Genomic DNA, 16,319 nt, shown 5'->3' on the forward strand with positions numbered 1-16,319 from the left:
GCAGGCCGTTCTCATGGGTTCCCAGGGGCAGGCCGTTCTCCAGGGTTCCCAGGGGCAGACTGTTCTCCTGGCCTAGCAGCTCCCTCTCAGACTCCTGCTTCCACCGGTCAGCTCAGGTGGACTTTGGGGGGCTTCTCAGGGCCCAGAGCAGTGGGGTGCTTGCCTGGAAGAAGTGGGAAGGAGGGGGGCGGGGGCTACAGACGGAACTACAGGAACCTCCCCACAGGCACTCAGTCCATCCGTCTGCTGATGTAAACGCGTGAAGTGTGGCTGTTCTCAACACCTCACATTCCTCCAAGTGTAGCTGCCGTTTACACCTAGAAACGCTTGTGGAGTAGGCTCCCTGGTGATGCCTCCTCTGAGCCCACCTGAACTTTAGATGCCCAATGGTTCCTTGTGTTGAGCTAGAAGAACATTTAGAGCCAGAAAACCCTAGGGGGCAGTTCTTCTCTGTCCTGCAGGGTCACTATGAGTTGGAATTGACCCAACGCCAGTGGGTTTGGTTTATTTTGATAACATAAAATCTGTCGCTGTTGAGTTAGTTCCAACTCATACCAACCCTATAGCACAGAGTAGAACTACCCCTTAGGGTTTTCAAGGCTATAATCTTTCTAGAATCAGACTGCCCCATCTTTCTCCCACAGAGTGGCTGGTGAGTTCAAAGTGCTAACTTTTGGTTAGCAGCTGAGTGTTTAACTGCTGTGCCACCAGGGCTCCTTTTTGGTAACATACCTCATTATTAACAGGATCAGAAATGAGACCTTGATTCCATGGAGAAGGTTATCCTAAGGTGGGAGGGGCACCTAGGTTGACGGTGGTCGTGAGTGGGGACAGGACCAGTAACAACAGTTGAGGGCCTGTGAGGCCCTGCACTGGACACACTGTCCCCATCTGACATCAGATTCTAGTAACTGGTAGGCTGTGCCAAAGGCCATGTCTTACTTAGATGGTACTGGCTTTCTTAAGAATAATTTCTTTTTTACCATGTGCAACCTGAATTTTATCTTTTGCCTATAATAAATTAAAAAACCCAATATGCATTCTGCCATACAACTTAGATATTTTGTATAGTGACTAGGAGAGCATCTTTGTTAGATGATAGCCATTTTGGTCATAACTTATTTTTCTTTTCTACCTTTTCCAAAAATAGTCTCGATCCAGACAAGAAGATCCAGAACAATTAAGGTTGAAACAGAAGGCAAAAGAGGTAGGCTCTTCAGGCATAGACTCTTTATTATAGACGTGAAAACAGGTTTATATGCAACCTGAATGTACAACCAAAGAGAAGATTGAGGAGACAGTGGTATTTCTGTACAGTGGGTGTTTATATTGCATTTAAAATGTTTGCAAAGTTTAGATGATACCAGGACAAATATTTTCCTCTGCAAACCATTTGTGCCCTGTTTTTGTTCCGTTTTCATGTGATAGTGCTTTCTCTTTGGGTGCCTTTACCCCCTGTACTTTGAATCTGTGTTTTCTGAGCTTTCCAGGAATGGCTTCGACTGCTTTTCTAAACAGCCTGTGTTTTTCTGGTTATAGGGCTGATATGCTTAACTACTAAAGGAAAATCAAAGCGTTAATCACAATTAGAACGTTTCAGAAAGCCCTTGGGTGTCTCTGTGTTGCTTTCGTAGTAAGTGGAAGGCATGTGCAAGAACTGATATTTCTCATTTCTTTTCAAAACAAAGATGCAGCAACAGGAGCTTGCTCAGATGAGACAGCGAGATGCCAACCTCACGGCCCTGGCGGCCATCGGGCCCCGGAAGAAGAGGAAAGTGGATTCTCCAGGACCGGGATCAGGAACAGAGGTATAGCAGCATCGTGGGGCTTTAGGTCTGGAGGGGCCTTGTGGGGCACCTGCCAGCTTCTGGGTGTGCGGATGCTAATCGCGTCAGAACCAGCCTTCTTACCATTTATATTTTGTCACAACCCCCTTGGAATATTTGTTTTGCATTTGATACTTTAAAGTCAGATAACTTATTTGTGGATATCAAAATGAGCTACAGGGTCCTTCCAGGGGGAGGTTAGATAATTGTCGTTTAATATGACGAGGTTTAGGCTGACTTCGGAAATAACGTGGGCAAGGGGGGTAGTAGCTATTCTTACTGAAAGGTGGACATGAGATCAGTCTGTCATAGTGGATAATGTCCAGTGGATAAATAGGACGAAGGAAAGGAGTCAGTACCTTTTTCCATTCTGTTTGCCTGAACTTCTAGTGTTTGGTTTTGTTTGTTGTCGTATCTTTATCCTTAGAGTGTTTATAAGCCCAACCTTAAAGTGTTGTTATTCTTAATTTTAACTGTCAGTTGTCTTTTAAGTAAGTTTCAGGAAGAAAGGAAACATGGTGTTTTGGTGTTTTATGTTTATCTGCTTATTTGACCATCTCTGGTGCTCTTCATTCTTTCCTGTAGATCTGTGTTTCTGTCCAGCATCATCTCCCTGTGGTCTGAAGGCCAGCCTTTAGGGTTTCCTGTAGTGCAGGTCTTCCGACCACGGAGTCCCTCAGCTTTTGTTTACCTGAAGTGCTTATCATTCACTCTCATTTTTGAAGGATTTCTCCTGGATATAAAATTCTGGGTTGACCTTTTTTTTTCTTTCAGTACCTTAAAGATGTTGTTTTGTTGTCTTCTGGGTCGAGCCAGAATTTTTTCCTTGTTGCCTGAATATAATGTATCTCTCCTCTCTGGCCGTTTGGAGATTTTTTTTTTCTTTGTCTTGTTTTTAGCAATTTGTCTGTGCTGTGTCTAGGTGTGGCTCTATTTATATTTATCCTACTTGGGATTTACTGAGCTTCTTAGATCTATAGGTCAGTGTTTGTCATCAAATTTGGGTCATTTATTGTTGTTGTTAGGTGCCATTGAATCAGTTCTGACTCATAACGACCCGATCGATGTACAACAGAACGAAACACTGCCCGGTCCTGTGCCGTCCTCACAATCGTTGTTAGGCTTGAACCCATGGTTGTAGCCACTGTGTCAATCCATCTCGTTGAGGGTTTTCCTCTTTTTTGCTGATGCTTAACTTTACCAAGCATGATGTCCTTCTCCAGGGACTGATCCCTTCTGATAAAATGTCCGAAGTATGTGAGACGTAGTCTCACCATCCTTGCTTCTAAGGAGCGTTCTGATCGTATTTTTTCCAAGACAGATTTGTTGATTGTTTTGGCAGCCCATGGTATATTCAATATTCTTCGCCAGCACCACAATTCAAAGGCGTCAGTTCCTCTTTGATCTTCCTTATTCATCGTGCAGCTTTTGCATGCGTTTGAGGTGATTGAAAGCACCCTAGCTTGGGTTAGGTGCACCTTAGTCCTCAAGGTGACATCTTTGCTTTTTAACACTTTAAAGAGGTCTTTGGCAGCAGATTTGCCCAATGCAATAATGTTGTTTGATTTCTTGACTGCTGCTTCCGTGGGTGTTGATTGTGGATCCAAGTAAAATGAAATCCTTGACAATTTCGATCTCATTTCCATTTATCATGATGTTGCTTATTGGTCCAGTTGTGAGGATTTTTGTTTTCTTTATGTTGAGATGTAATCCATGCTGAAGGCTGTGGTCTTTGATCTTCATCAGTAAGTGCTTCAAGTCCTCTTCATTTTTAGGAAGCAAAGTTGTGTCCTTTGCATAACGCAGGTTGTTAACGAGTCTTCCTCCAGTCCTGATGCCCCATTCTTTGTATAGTCCAGCTTCTCTGATTATTTGCACAGCATACGAATTGAGTAGGTATAGTGAAAGGATATGGCCCTGATGTACACCTTTCCTGACTTTGAACCAATCAGTATCCCCTTGTTCTGTTCAGATGACTACCTCTTGATCTATGTACAGTTTCTTCTTGAGCACAATTAAGTGTTCTGGAATTCCCATTCTTCGCGATGTTATCCATAATTTGTTATGATCCACACAGTTGAATGCCTTTGCATAGTCAGTAAAACACAAATAGACATCTTTCTGGTATTCTCTGCTTTCAGCCAGGATCCATCTGACATCGGCAGTGATAGTCCCTGGTTCCACATCCTCTTCTAAGTTCGGCTTGAATTTTTGGCAGTTCTCTGTCGATACATTGCTGCAGTCACTTTTGAGTAATCTTTAGCAAAATTTTACTTGCCTGTGATGTTAATGATATTGTTCTATAGTTTCTGCATTTGGTTTGATCACCTTTCTTGGGAATAGGCGTAAATATGGATCTCTCTTCCAGTCAGTTGGCAGGGTAGTTGTCTTTGAAGTTTCTTGGACATTTGGGCAATTAATTTCTTCAAATGTTTTCTCTGTGTCAGTCTTATTTCTTCATTGTGGGACTTTAATCACACGTATATTAGATTTTTCGATATTGCTCTACAGGTCTCTGAAGCTGTGTTTATTTTTCTTTGATTCTTTTTTTTCTGTTCTTCAGACTGGGTAACTTCAGCTGCTCTGTGACCAGGTCCCGTGGCCCTGCTGCCATCTCCAGTCTGCCGTTAAGTCCATCCAATGAAGTTTTTTATTTGTTAACGTATTGCAATGCTAGGATTTCCATTTTTTTTAATAGTTTCTTATTCTTTGCTGAGGTTTCCTGTTCACTTGAGACTGTATTTTCTTTTAATTCTTTGACCATATTTGTAAAAGCTGTTTTAGAGTTTGTTTCAAGTCCAACACCTGGGATCTCAGATTCAGTTTCTATGGTTGCTTTTGTTTTCTTGACTGCAGATCCCATTTTCACGTTTGTGTGCATGTCTAGTGATTGTTGGTTGAGTCCTGGACATTGTGGATGACATGTTGAGAGACCCTGGATTGTTTTCTTCCTTTGAAATGTGTTGGTTTTTGTTTTAACAGGAAGTCTAATTTCTGTCCGAGTGTGTGGAACTTGTGAAGGCTTGGTTTTATGTTTTGTTAGTAAGAATCTAGACATGTTTCTCAAGCATCTCTAGCTTGGTGGGTCTAAACCTTCAAACCCTGTCTTTCCTGTCAGGTCTTGGTTTTTGACTTTGTCAGGGTGGTCCTTGTTCCTAGAGAAAGGCTTTTTGGCATCTCAGCAGGATGCCGGGGGTTAGCGAAACCTTTCTACCCTGGAGGCTGCAGCGTCTGGCCCTGCTCCTTCCCTAGCATCCTGCCCGTCTTTCACAGCTCTCTTTTGCTTCCACCCCATAGCAGCTGCCATCTGTACACTTTGGGGGGTCTTGCCCTGACCATGTATAGCCCATCTCAGGCCTCAGTTGGGGCTCCCTCCCTATGGGTACAACCCCCTCGCAGATTCCAGCACCCTGAATGCCATCTCTGCTGTTCACTTAAGGGAATGGCCATGCCAGGTTCCAGCTCCAACTCTGAGCCAGGTGGTTGTGGGCTTGGTAATGACCCCTCTTTCAGGCTCTCAGCTTCCTGGAAACTGGTATGCAGACACGTCCTCGAGGTTACAGTTGTTAATTACAGGCGTCCCTGTAATTCGTACTTTTTAATCAGATAGATCTGGGTTAAAATACTCCTTCTGCCCCTTGCTTGCTGTCTGACCTTGAACGAGATGCTCACCTCTTTGAGCCCAAGTTTATGTTAAAATGAGGGTCCAGCACCATCTTGCAGGGCTTCTGTGAGGCCAGAGATGATGCGCTGACTCAGAGGGTGTTTGCTGAGTGCCTGCCCAGTGCTGCGCCAGCATGGTGAGCGAGATAGACCCAGCCCTGCTTCCTGGTCCCATCTGGTGGGAGAGATGGGGCGGTGCGAAGGAAACAACCAGGGCCCCAAGGTTGAAGGTACTCGGATTGGGAGAGGGAAAAACAGACAGACAGACCAGAACCCCTGTTTTAGGACAAGTGGTCAGAGACGTTTTGTTTGGAATGTTGACATGTAAGCTGAGGCCTGAAGGAGGGGATGAGCCCCACTGTGTCAGGGGGGCCGTCAGGTTGATGCCACGGTCCTGCAGGCCATGGTGGAGCATGAACCAGCCCAGAGAGCAACAAGGAGAGGGTGTGGAGTGCTGAGCAGATGCTGTTGCAGGCCCGAGAGCACAGACGGGGCTGTCAGGAGGCCTGTGGTCATTTAGATCAGAGACGTTGGTAGCCTGAGGGTGGCAGAAGAAACAAGAATTTTAGAGGTAGGATTAGTAGGCTCCTTGATGGATTAGGTGTAGAGGAAAAGGAAGAACAACCTGTAAGTCCCTGGTTTGCACACTGAACCTGTGGTGCTGTTACTGGAACAGGGAAGACCAGGTGGAGTTAGAAGTCGGTGTCTAGCAGGCCCTGCAGGTGTTACAAGCGGAGCTGTCGCGTGTGGGGCTCAAGAGAGACCATGGCTGGTGATGCTGATTTGGGTCTCGTGAGTGAAGCCCTGGGACAGGGTTCGGGTAGTATCTCCTCAGGCAGCGCTGTGCTCCCCCAGGGCTGTCAGGAATGCGGGCTGGGCTCCCCTGTGTGATGCCCGCACGGCTCCCCAGTCAGTGCTCTCCTGGTGGTGAGGAAGGCCCTGAAGATGGACAAAGAGCTGGGCTTTGGGCAGCGTGGCATCCTAGAGGTTCTGAGAAATTCCTCCCAGTGTAATATAGTTAAAAGTGCTAGATACAATATAGGAAAAAACCCAGACCTCTTGTTTTAATGAATGCCCGAGCTGTAGGCAAAGTAGGGGAATCCCTAGGTGGGCCAGGAATCAGGAGAAAGTACAGGTTCCTGAGGGTTGGCAAAGGCTCTGCCAGCTTGAGTCCTGGGAGCGTCAGCCAGGGACAGGAGTGAGCTGGGTAGGGCCTCTAGTGAGGGCCTGCGCTGACATGGGGGTGCTGGCCAGGGATAGGGGACGGAGCTGGGGCCCCTGATGAGAGCCTTTGCTGACACGGGGGTGCTGACCACGGACAGGGGACAGAGCTGGGGCCTCTAGTGAGAGCCTGCGCTGACATGGGGGTGCCGACCAGGGACAGAGGGTGGATCTGGGGCCTCTAGTGAGAGCCTGCGCTGACATGGGGGTGCTGATCAGGGACAGGGGATGGAGCTGGGGCCTCTAGTGAGAGCCTGCGCTGACATGGGGATGCTGATCAGGGACGGGGGATGGAGCTGGGGCATCTAGCGAGAGCCTTCAGTAACATGAGGGTGCTGATCAGGGACAGGAGCGAGCTGGGCAGGGCCTCTAGCAAGAGCCTGTACTTATCTGGGCTCCAGCCTGAGTTAATGAGCTCTAGAGCCTAAAAGCCCACACCAAAAATTTAGTTTAAAACCAAGAACGAATTAAAATCTTGGACAATAACAGCATAAATTGAGAAGGGCAGTTAAAGTGTTGTAACAAGAAAACAAACAAACTTCTTGCTGTGGAGTCGATTCTAACTCACAGGGTCCCTCTAGAACTGAGTAGAACTGCCCCGTAGGGTTTCAAAGGCTCCAATCTTTATGGAAGTAGACTGCCACGTCTTTCTTCCACAGAGCAGCTGGTGGATTGGAACCACCACCCTTTTGGTTGGCAGCTGAGCACTTTAACCACTGCACCACCAGGGCTCACTGTGAGTGTTTTAAGTTCCTTATATTTTTGAAAGGATGGTAAAGATACTTTTTTTTTTTTCTTCATTGCTTAGTGAACTGCATAGGACATTGACTAGTTCAAGATCCAGGACTCTGGCGGCCCCTCCCAGGTCCTGATGTGTGCCCACCAGAGCCCCCACGTCCTCCACTGACTGTGTTCAGACTTCATGGGTACCCAGGAAGAGGTGCAGGAAGTGCTGACCACCCTGCCTGGCAGCACCAGACCCTGGGGCTTAAAGTAAAAAGTGAAGGCTTCCAAGTCTCCAGGACACCCCCCACCGCCCCATTGTTCCTGTTTGCTACAGCTGATCCGTTCACAGCCTGGTCTTGGGACCTGTGGAGTTTCCCACGGTCTGGAATTGCTGATTATGCCCACCTGGTACAGTGCCATGTGCTTCTCTGTCCTCCCTACAGGCGAGGAGCTGGACCCAGAGGCTTCCTTGGGCTGGGGCTCCATCTCTGGCCAGCCCCTGGTGGTACTGAGCTCCCCTGGGAGATAAGAGAGGGCATTCTGGAGGCAGCGGCTTGAAGCTTGGTGCCCACAGCCCTTACGTCTCTCTGCTTACTCTCTGTTGTTAGGTAGTAACTTCACGGGCTTTTCTGCTGCACGTTGCTGTGGCTTTCTAGGGGAGGTGTGGTTTGAGGTCACTGTGCTGAAGGCCTTCAGAGTACCTTGTCTGTGGTTTGCATCTAGTGCCGAAATGCAGCGACTCGCTTTCTGAGATCTCACAGCTGTATCCCCTCCTTTGTCTCTGCTGTCCCCTCCTGCTTGGCATCACTGCCTCCCTAGTGGAATCTCTTCCCCTGAGCTGGAGGGTCTCTTCTGAGCATTCGGACGCCAGGCCGCCCTGGTCCTCACCTGCACTCACCCCTGTTTGCATGAACAGAGCCCCTCGCAGGTGTGGCCATCGTTCTTAGATGGGCCTGTGTCTCCATGGAAGGCCTGCTGGTCCTGGGGGCCCTTGGGCCCATTGGAGGCCCCACATAGGAGACCACTCAGGTCTGTGGCTGCTCGAGACTTGCCTTCACCTGGCTCTGTTCTAAATATGTTGGGTTTTGGTTTGTTACCTGGTGGCCGTCTTTCCTGTGGGAATTCAGGAAAATCCTAAAACTGTCCTCCAACACCTTCTTAGAATATATCTGTTAACTTTTCTCAAAGTGGTTTTCTTTTATTTTGAAATAGGCTCAAATCGACAGAGAAGTTTAAGGACAGTACAGAGAACCCTGCGACCCCTTCATTCGGATCCTCCAGTTGTTAACGTTTTGTTCCATTTGCGTCGTCACACTCTTTCTCTCCACAAATGTGTATGTATGTGCTTGTGTATGTTCTGTATACATACATGTTTTAAAAGCCTTTCTCTGATATACACCCCCCCCACCCCCATACTGTCACACCCATGCTCTCTTGTCACGGACGTGGAGCTGCCCAGTCAGACCTTCAGCTCCGAGGTACCGCAGCCATCCAGTCCAGGTCCTGGATCAGACCTCACCACCTGCTGGTCTGACCCAGGAGTCCGTCCACATGTTCTCAGGTCTCCCCACTGTCTCCTGAGTCTCCTGTGCTCAGCAATTCTGAGAAGACAGGCCTTTGCTTCTGTGGGACAGCCCCCCACCTGGGTCTGTCCAGGCATCTCTCTGGACCACGCTCAGGCTGTGTGTTCTTGCCAGAAACACCTCCAGATTGGTGCTGAGCTGAATCCCTGCAGGAGAAACAGAACAACTAGGTAACAAACCAAAACCCATCATATTTAGAACAGAGCCAGACCCGAATGGTCTCATGTAGGCGGGGACCTCTGATAGGCCTGAGAGCCCCAGGACCAGCAGGCCTGCACGGCATAGCGGCAGGAGGCCCACCACATTGACCTTCCTGACCACTGGGCGCTCAGCCTTGGCTGCCTCGTCACGTTCGTCTGGGGGGTTTCTTCGCAGCGTAGTCACTGTGCTTGCAGTCACTTTGCTGCACTTTAGACCTGCCTCCCCCACCGGCCTTGGCATCCGCTAACAGTTATCACTATGTTTGCCGAGCGATCGTCTCTTTCCATCACGCCTTCCACACTCCCTAGTTGCCTTCTACCTCAGGAAGAGACTTTCCTTCTCCTGTCCATCCATCCGTCTGTCCGTCAGTCCCTCCCTCCCTCCATCCATTCACTACAACAGTGTGGATTCCTACTATACTCAGTGGGTTGTAATCAGTACTCTATATCGTGCTCAAGTTTTCTAGATTAAAAAACCAAAACGAAACCCGTTACCATCCTGTTGATTCCAACTCATAGTGACCCTACAGGACAGAATAGAACTGCCCTGTAGGGTTTCTGAGGAGCGGCTGGTGGATTCAAACTGCTGACCTTTTTGTTAGCAGCTGTAGCTCTTAACCACTATGCCACCAGGGTTTCCTTTTCTAGATTGGGTTGGTGGAAAATTCTTCAAGCTGGCTTCTATATCCTTTTGAAATGTCTCCCTTGTTCTTTAAGCATACGTTTTTCACGGGTGTCATGAGATATTCCAGGCTTATTTGTACTTTCCTTGCCCCTCGTGAGCAGTTTCTCCCAGGAGCCCTGGTTCCTTGTGGGAGAGGGTGGTGTTTGTAAATGAGGATTTGGACCCTGGCATGCTCATTGCACTCTCGGCAGCCAGAGCTCAGATATGTGTGCGTGCGCACGTATGTGAGTGCATGTGTCTGTGTGTGCGTGTGCCTGCATGTGTGCTTGTCTGCATGTGTGTGCACATATGTGCATGGGCGTGCATGTGTGTGAATGCGTGTGTGCGTGCATCTGCATGCATGAGTGCATGTGTGTACGTGTCTGCATGTGTGCGCGTGTGTGTGTAAAAAAATTCTGAGCGTTCGTACTGGTACTTGGAACGCTCTAGTAGCTCAGGGTTCTTTCTAGCCTCCCCCTTTCCGTGTGTCAGTCCTTTCTCAGATAGCAGGAAGTCTAGCTCCCATTATTCTCAATGTATTTTTTGATCAATGTAACCAATTTCCCAGCCGCTTTGGCTGTGGGGTCTCAGTGCTAGGAGGGGAGGGTGGATGAGAAAGGCATGAATTTTCGACATCAGAGGTAAAATGTGCACAGTAACCCCCGAAGAATGGAAAAAGGGTGTGTACTTCCAGACTAATGGGGAGGGCATGGGAAATGGAAAAAGGAGACAAAGAGAAAACCTACACAAGAGACGAGAGAGACGGGAAAGGGTACTTTGAGGAGGATGTTACTGATGTGTGAAGCATGTCACAAAAGATGTTTACGGGGAGTTTCACACATTGATGGTTTTGCTTGTTTTTGAACTTGAGAGAGACTTGTGTCATACAGAGGTAACGACCAACACAAAAACCACCGTTTTTGAAGTCCTTCATATGCCTTTCTTCATCAGAGATAATGCTCAGTTTCTTTTTTATAATTAGGAATATTTCCTTAGGGGAGTTATTTTTAATTTTTTTAAAATTATTTTTTGTTGCTGTTGAGAATATACGCCCTAGAGCATACACCAGTTCAACAGTTTCTACATGTATAATTTAGTGACGTTGATTATTCTGTTTTTAATTTTAAGGTTTTTATCTTGAATTAATTTTAGACTTACAGAAAATTTACAGAAATAGCAGGGAGCTTCCCTGTCTCTCTCAGCAGTTCCCCCCAGTGTTGAACGCTGGTGTGACACTCGTCTTGGTTCCCTGCTATGCTGTGCAAAGCATACCACAGGTGGGTGCTGTGAGGAACAGGAATTTATTGTCTCAGTTCTGGAGGCTCGGAGTCCAGATCGGGCTCAGCCGTGTGGATTCCTTCTGTGGGTCTCTCTCCTGGTTTCTGGTGGCTCCCGGCAGTCCTTGGGGTTCAGCTGGTGCTTAGAGCTGTCTGCCTCTGTCGTTACACAGTGTCTCCCGCGTGTCTCTCTTTTTATAACACACCACTCAGAAGGGATTAGCTTAGGACCCAACCTATTCCGGCATGACCTCATAACAAAAGAAAACCCTGTTTCCAAATAGTCACGTTTATAGGTAAAGGGTTGGAACTTTAGCATAACTTTTGGGGGAACACAGTTCAGTCCATTAAAGACCTGTTAAGTAACACCTCTTTGAATCTTACTAGTTTTCCCAGGATGTCCTCTTTCTGCACCAGCATTCCATCCAGGGTGTCATGTGGCTTAGTCACCACGTCTCCTCACCCTCCTCCAGCGCCTGAACTTTCTTCAGTCTTTCTTGTCTTTCATGATCTTGACATGTCTGAAGAGTAGTGGTCACTTATTTTGTTCAGTACCCCTTAATGGGGTTCATTTTCTGTTTCCTCCTGACTAAATTTAGGTTATGTAATTTTGGTACCAATTCCCCAAAGCGATTTTGTGCCCTTCTCTGCTTCCTGTGGGGGTGCCATCTTGTCCCAGTGCTGTCATGACTGAACGCTTGGTGGCAGCCAGGGTCTCCACTGTGAGGCTACAGTGTTTTCCCTTTGCGATTAACAAGTATCCTCCGGGGAGACACTTAGCAACTGTGCTGATACCTGCTTCTCATCCTGCTCTCACCCAGTGACTTCAGCATCTAACGATAGTATCTGCCTGTGTTGGCTGTGTTGGCTGATGGTGGTTTCCATTTCCATTCCCATCCTACCGTTTGCACAAGCGGTTAAGCACTCAACTATTGGCTGAAAGGTTGGAAGTTCACACCCACCCAGAGACACCTTGGAAGAAAGTCCTGACAACCTACTTCCAAAAAATCAGCCACTGAAAACCCCGTGGAGCACAGTTCTGCTCTGACACACACGGGGTCACCATGAGTTGGAATTGACTCGATGGCAACCCACAACAACAATATACAGATAAAGGAGCTTCAGCATTGCTAACCCCTGTGAGAAGCAAGTGTACCAACTACTGAGAGTGCAGTGTTTGTGTGCAGTTCTCTTTGTCCTAGCCCCGCGGTATCCATTCAGAATGCTGGTTCCAAAGGTCCTTAGCCGAGCTCTTTTCTCACCTGCCCCTTTGGTGTGGCTGCAGCACTCCCTTGTAGCACAGACAGGCTCACTGGTTACTCTTTGTATCTCGTCGTGGGCCCCCCACATGTTGGTTTACTGGGCTTATTTGTTTGGCTGAAGCATTGCTGTGGTTCTAAGAGTCAGAGTGATAAGCAGAAGTACTCAGAGGTGTCACCCCTTCATCCTTACCACCCCGTTCCCTCTCACCACACAAGTGAGTGTTTGCTTACACCCATTCTTTCTTATTTGAAGGGTAGCATGATATAGATGCCCTTTTGTAGGTAGTTTTTTCCACATAACAATATATCCTGGAACTTATTCCATACCTGTTCATAGAACTCATTCTTTTTCACAGCTGCATAGTATTCCGTTGTATGGGTATGTTGTTAGTAGTCATCAAGTCGGCTCTGACTCATAGGGACCCCACGTACATCAGAACAAAATATTGCCCAGTCCTGTGCCATCCTCACAGTTGTTGCTGTGTTTGAGCCCCTTGCTGCAGCCACTGTGTCAGTCCATCCCATTGAGGGTCGTCGTCTTCTTCACTCACCCTCTACTTTACCAAGCATGATGTCCTTCTCCAGAGATTGGTCCCTGCCAATAGCATGTCCAAAGTAAGCAAGATGAAGTCTCGCCATCCTGTCTTCTGAGGAGCACTCTGGGTGTACTTCCTCAAAGCCAGATTTGTTTGTTTTTCTGGCAGTCCGTGGTATATTCAATATTATTTGCCAACACCACAGTTCAAATCCATCAATTCTTTTGCATTGTCCAGCTTTGCATGCATATGTGGCAATTGAAAATAACCGTGGCTTGGGTCAGGCGCACCTTAGTCATCAAGTGTCACCTTTGCATTAGAGATTTTTAAAGAGATCTTTTGCAGCAGATTTGTCCAATGCAATAATACGTCATTTGATTTCTTGATTGGTGCTTCCATAGATGTTGATTGTGGATCCAAGTAAAATGGAACCCTTGACAACTTCAGTCTTTTCCTCGTTTATCATGGTGTTGTTTATTGGTCCAGTTCTGAGGATTTTTGTTTTCTTTATGTTGAGGTAATCCATGCTGAAGGCTGTGGTCTTTGATCTTCATGACTGAAAGTGTTCCAAGTCCTCTTCACTTTCAGCAAGTGAAGTTGTGTCATCTGCATATCGCAGGTTGTTAATGAGTCTTCCTCCAATCCTAATGCTCCATTCTTCATATAGTCCAGCTTCTCGGATTATGTGGTCAGCATACAGGTGGAATAAGTATGGGGAAAGGATCAACCATGCTGCACACCTTTCCTGACTTTAAACCATGCAGTATCCCCTTGTTCTGTTTGAATGACTGCCTCTTGGTTGGTCTGTGTACAGGTTCCGAACGGGCACAATTAAGTGTTCTTGTAAAAATGACTTGGTGGCTTGGTGGGGAAGGAGAATCAAGCTCAGTAGTCCAAGGCAGATTCCTGTGAGGTGGAGGTCAGACATGCCTCTCTCTACCATCTTTACCATTTCTGACACCCAAGAGTCTCTCCCACGGCACTATCTGCTTCTCTTCTGGGTTCAATAATTTGTTGCAATGGCCACACAGAGCTCACAGACCATACTCAAAGTTATGGGGTTCGTTAGGGAAGTAACAGGTTACAATTCAGGATGAGAAATGCTAGGATACAGTTCTTATGTCAGGACAGCTTCTTCTCAGCTGTGCCCACAGACATACCTCTCTGCTCGGGCAAGTGTTACAAAGCTCTTTTAGCTCTGCGATAAGTACCCAAAGGCACCCCACTCTGCCAGTAAGCCTCAACCTGAAGGTGCTCAGCTGTAGCCCTGTGGGTCGGCAAACCTAGCACCACCAAGTGCCCAGAGGTACTGTGCTCCATCAGCAAGCCTCCTGCTTGAAGATGCTCAGCTTTCATGCACTGTGGGCCGGGAAACCCATTGCTGTGCCCTCTACTGCTGCTGTTTCTCTGCTGCTGCTTCTCACCGTCTTTGATGTTACAGCTGTATCTCTCCGTCTCCTGGTCCCAGGAGCTTCTCAGCACAAGGATGCTGGGTCCAAAGGACGTGTGCTCCGCTCCTGGCTCTTCTTTCCTGGTGGTGGTGAGATCCTCTCTTCCCACCTCTGGGATGGCTCATTTTAAGTCTAGAGGGCTGGCAAAACTGACCAATCCCCTCATTAAGGTTCCATACACCTTATTTGCATGGTCCCACCCCCACAAGGGTGCTGTGCACCTTTATTTATGTTATTAGCAAGGTATGCAATCCCCTTGGTGGGCCACAAGCACCTAATTTGCATAGTCCCAGTCATTTGGTGGGAGTTAACGATAACTGTGACTAGAAGGACATTGTTAAGTAACTCACGGCTCAGCAGTGATGAAATTCCCATTTTGCAGTGATACACGCAATTTGTTATGATTCACACTGTCAAATGCCTTTGTGTAGTCAGTAAAACTCAGGTAAACACAATGCATTCAACTGCTTTCTTATATAAGGGGCATTTAGGTTACTATCAACACTAAACTATTACAAACAAAAACATTGTATTGTTGGAGGTAAAATCCCAGAAGTGGATGGGCTGGGTTTAAAGGTCTGTGTGTGTGTAGTGTTGTAGGTGTGGGTATGCCCGCTCTTGGGGGCCTTGCCAACACATGCGCTATCATACTTTTCCAGTCGATGGGTGGTTTTTGTAGTGCGCTGTGAGCGCTTGAGAAGAAGGCGTTTTCTCTCCAGTCAGGGTCCAGAGCTTGAGAGCTGCCCACACTGTCTGCCTCATGGATCATGTTGGTCAGGCCTTCTGTCTCCTGGGGTACTTTTTATCCACTCGTTTCGTGGTGGGTGTGATGTGTTAAGTCTCCTGTTGCCAGTGTCTCTGTCTCCTGGAATCTCTAGCAGTGTTTGCTCCGAAAGGTGGTACGCTGTCGTGTGGACATAAACATCCGTATGTGTTGGAGCTTCATTGTGAATTGCGGCTTTTCGCATTACAAAATATCCATGTTTGTCAAATGTACTGCTTTTGGGCTTGAACCCTACTTGTGATGATCAGGATCCCTCCCTGCTCCGGCTCTTTCCGCCCCCTTAGCCTGGAATACCTTGGTCTGTTCCTTCCTTCTTAGTATTTTGGAACCACCTTGTTTTGGGCATGTCTCATGTTCATCAGATAACTGGGTCTTATGTGAGCCGAACAAAAATTCTGATTCTTTTCATAGACGAGTTAGACCCACTCACTTTATCTGTATGACTGACATGTTTGGTCCTGGCTGTATTGTAAATATTATAATTATGTGTATTTTGTTATATTTCTTTTTCTCCTTCTTTGCTCTGTAATTAAACATAAGTTTTGGTATCTAAGAAGGTGTGCATCTGTGTTCTGGTGGTTGATTTTGTACTTAGGCCTTTTTAAATGTCCTTAAAAAAAACCAAACCAAGCGCACTGCCATGGAGTCTATTCCGACTCCTAGCAACCCTATAGGACAGAGTAGAACTGCCCCATAGGGCTTTCAGTCTTTACAGGAGACTGCCACATCTTTCGTCCATGGACTGGCTGGTGGGTTCAAACTGATGACCTTTTGGTTCGTGGCTGAGCACTTTAACCACTGCACCACCAGGGCTCTTTGAAAATGCCCTTATCCACTGCCAGTGAGTTGATTCCGACTCACAGTGACCCTACAGGAGAGTAGAATACCCCATAGGGTTTCTAAGGCTGTAAATCTCTATGGAAGCAGACTGCCACATCTTCCTCCCATGGAGCCACTGGTGGGTTTGAACCGCCAACCTTTAGGTTAGCAGTCAAGCGCTTTAACCACTGCACCACGAGTCTTTAGTCCCCTGTTTTTTACTTAACTGTTTGCTATTGAATTTACAAATTTTTATTGGTATCCATCAGCCCCACCTGTTGGTTACACAGTGACCAGTGAGCTCAGT

At 47.2% G+C, this 16,319-nt stretch overlaps 1 protein-coding gene across 1 annotated transcript in view; it reads left to right on the plus strand.

The window, feature by feature from the left end:
* The window catches only part of TAF4 (TATA-box binding protein associated factor 4), a 112,283-nt gene that overhangs the window by 86,391 nt on the left and 9,573 nt on the right, over positions 1-16,319 (plus strand). Inside the window, exons 14-15 of the mRNA XM_049870083.1 lie at positions 1,151-1,207; positions 1,689-1,808. Of these exons, the coding sequence (XP_049726040.1) occupies positions 1,151-1,207; positions 1,689-1,808 (177 nt within the window). The remainder of the gene's footprint in view (positions 1-1,150; positions 1,208-1,688; positions 1,809-16,319) is intronic.

The sequence above is a fragment of the Elephas maximus genome, chromosome 25, assembly GCF_024166365.1.
Source record: "Elephas maximus indicus isolate mEleMax1 chromosome 25, mEleMax1 primary haplotype, whole genome shotgun sequence".
NCBI classification, from domain to species: domain Eukaryota; kingdom Metazoa; phylum Chordata; class Mammalia; order Proboscidea; family Elephantidae; genus Elephas; species Elephas maximus.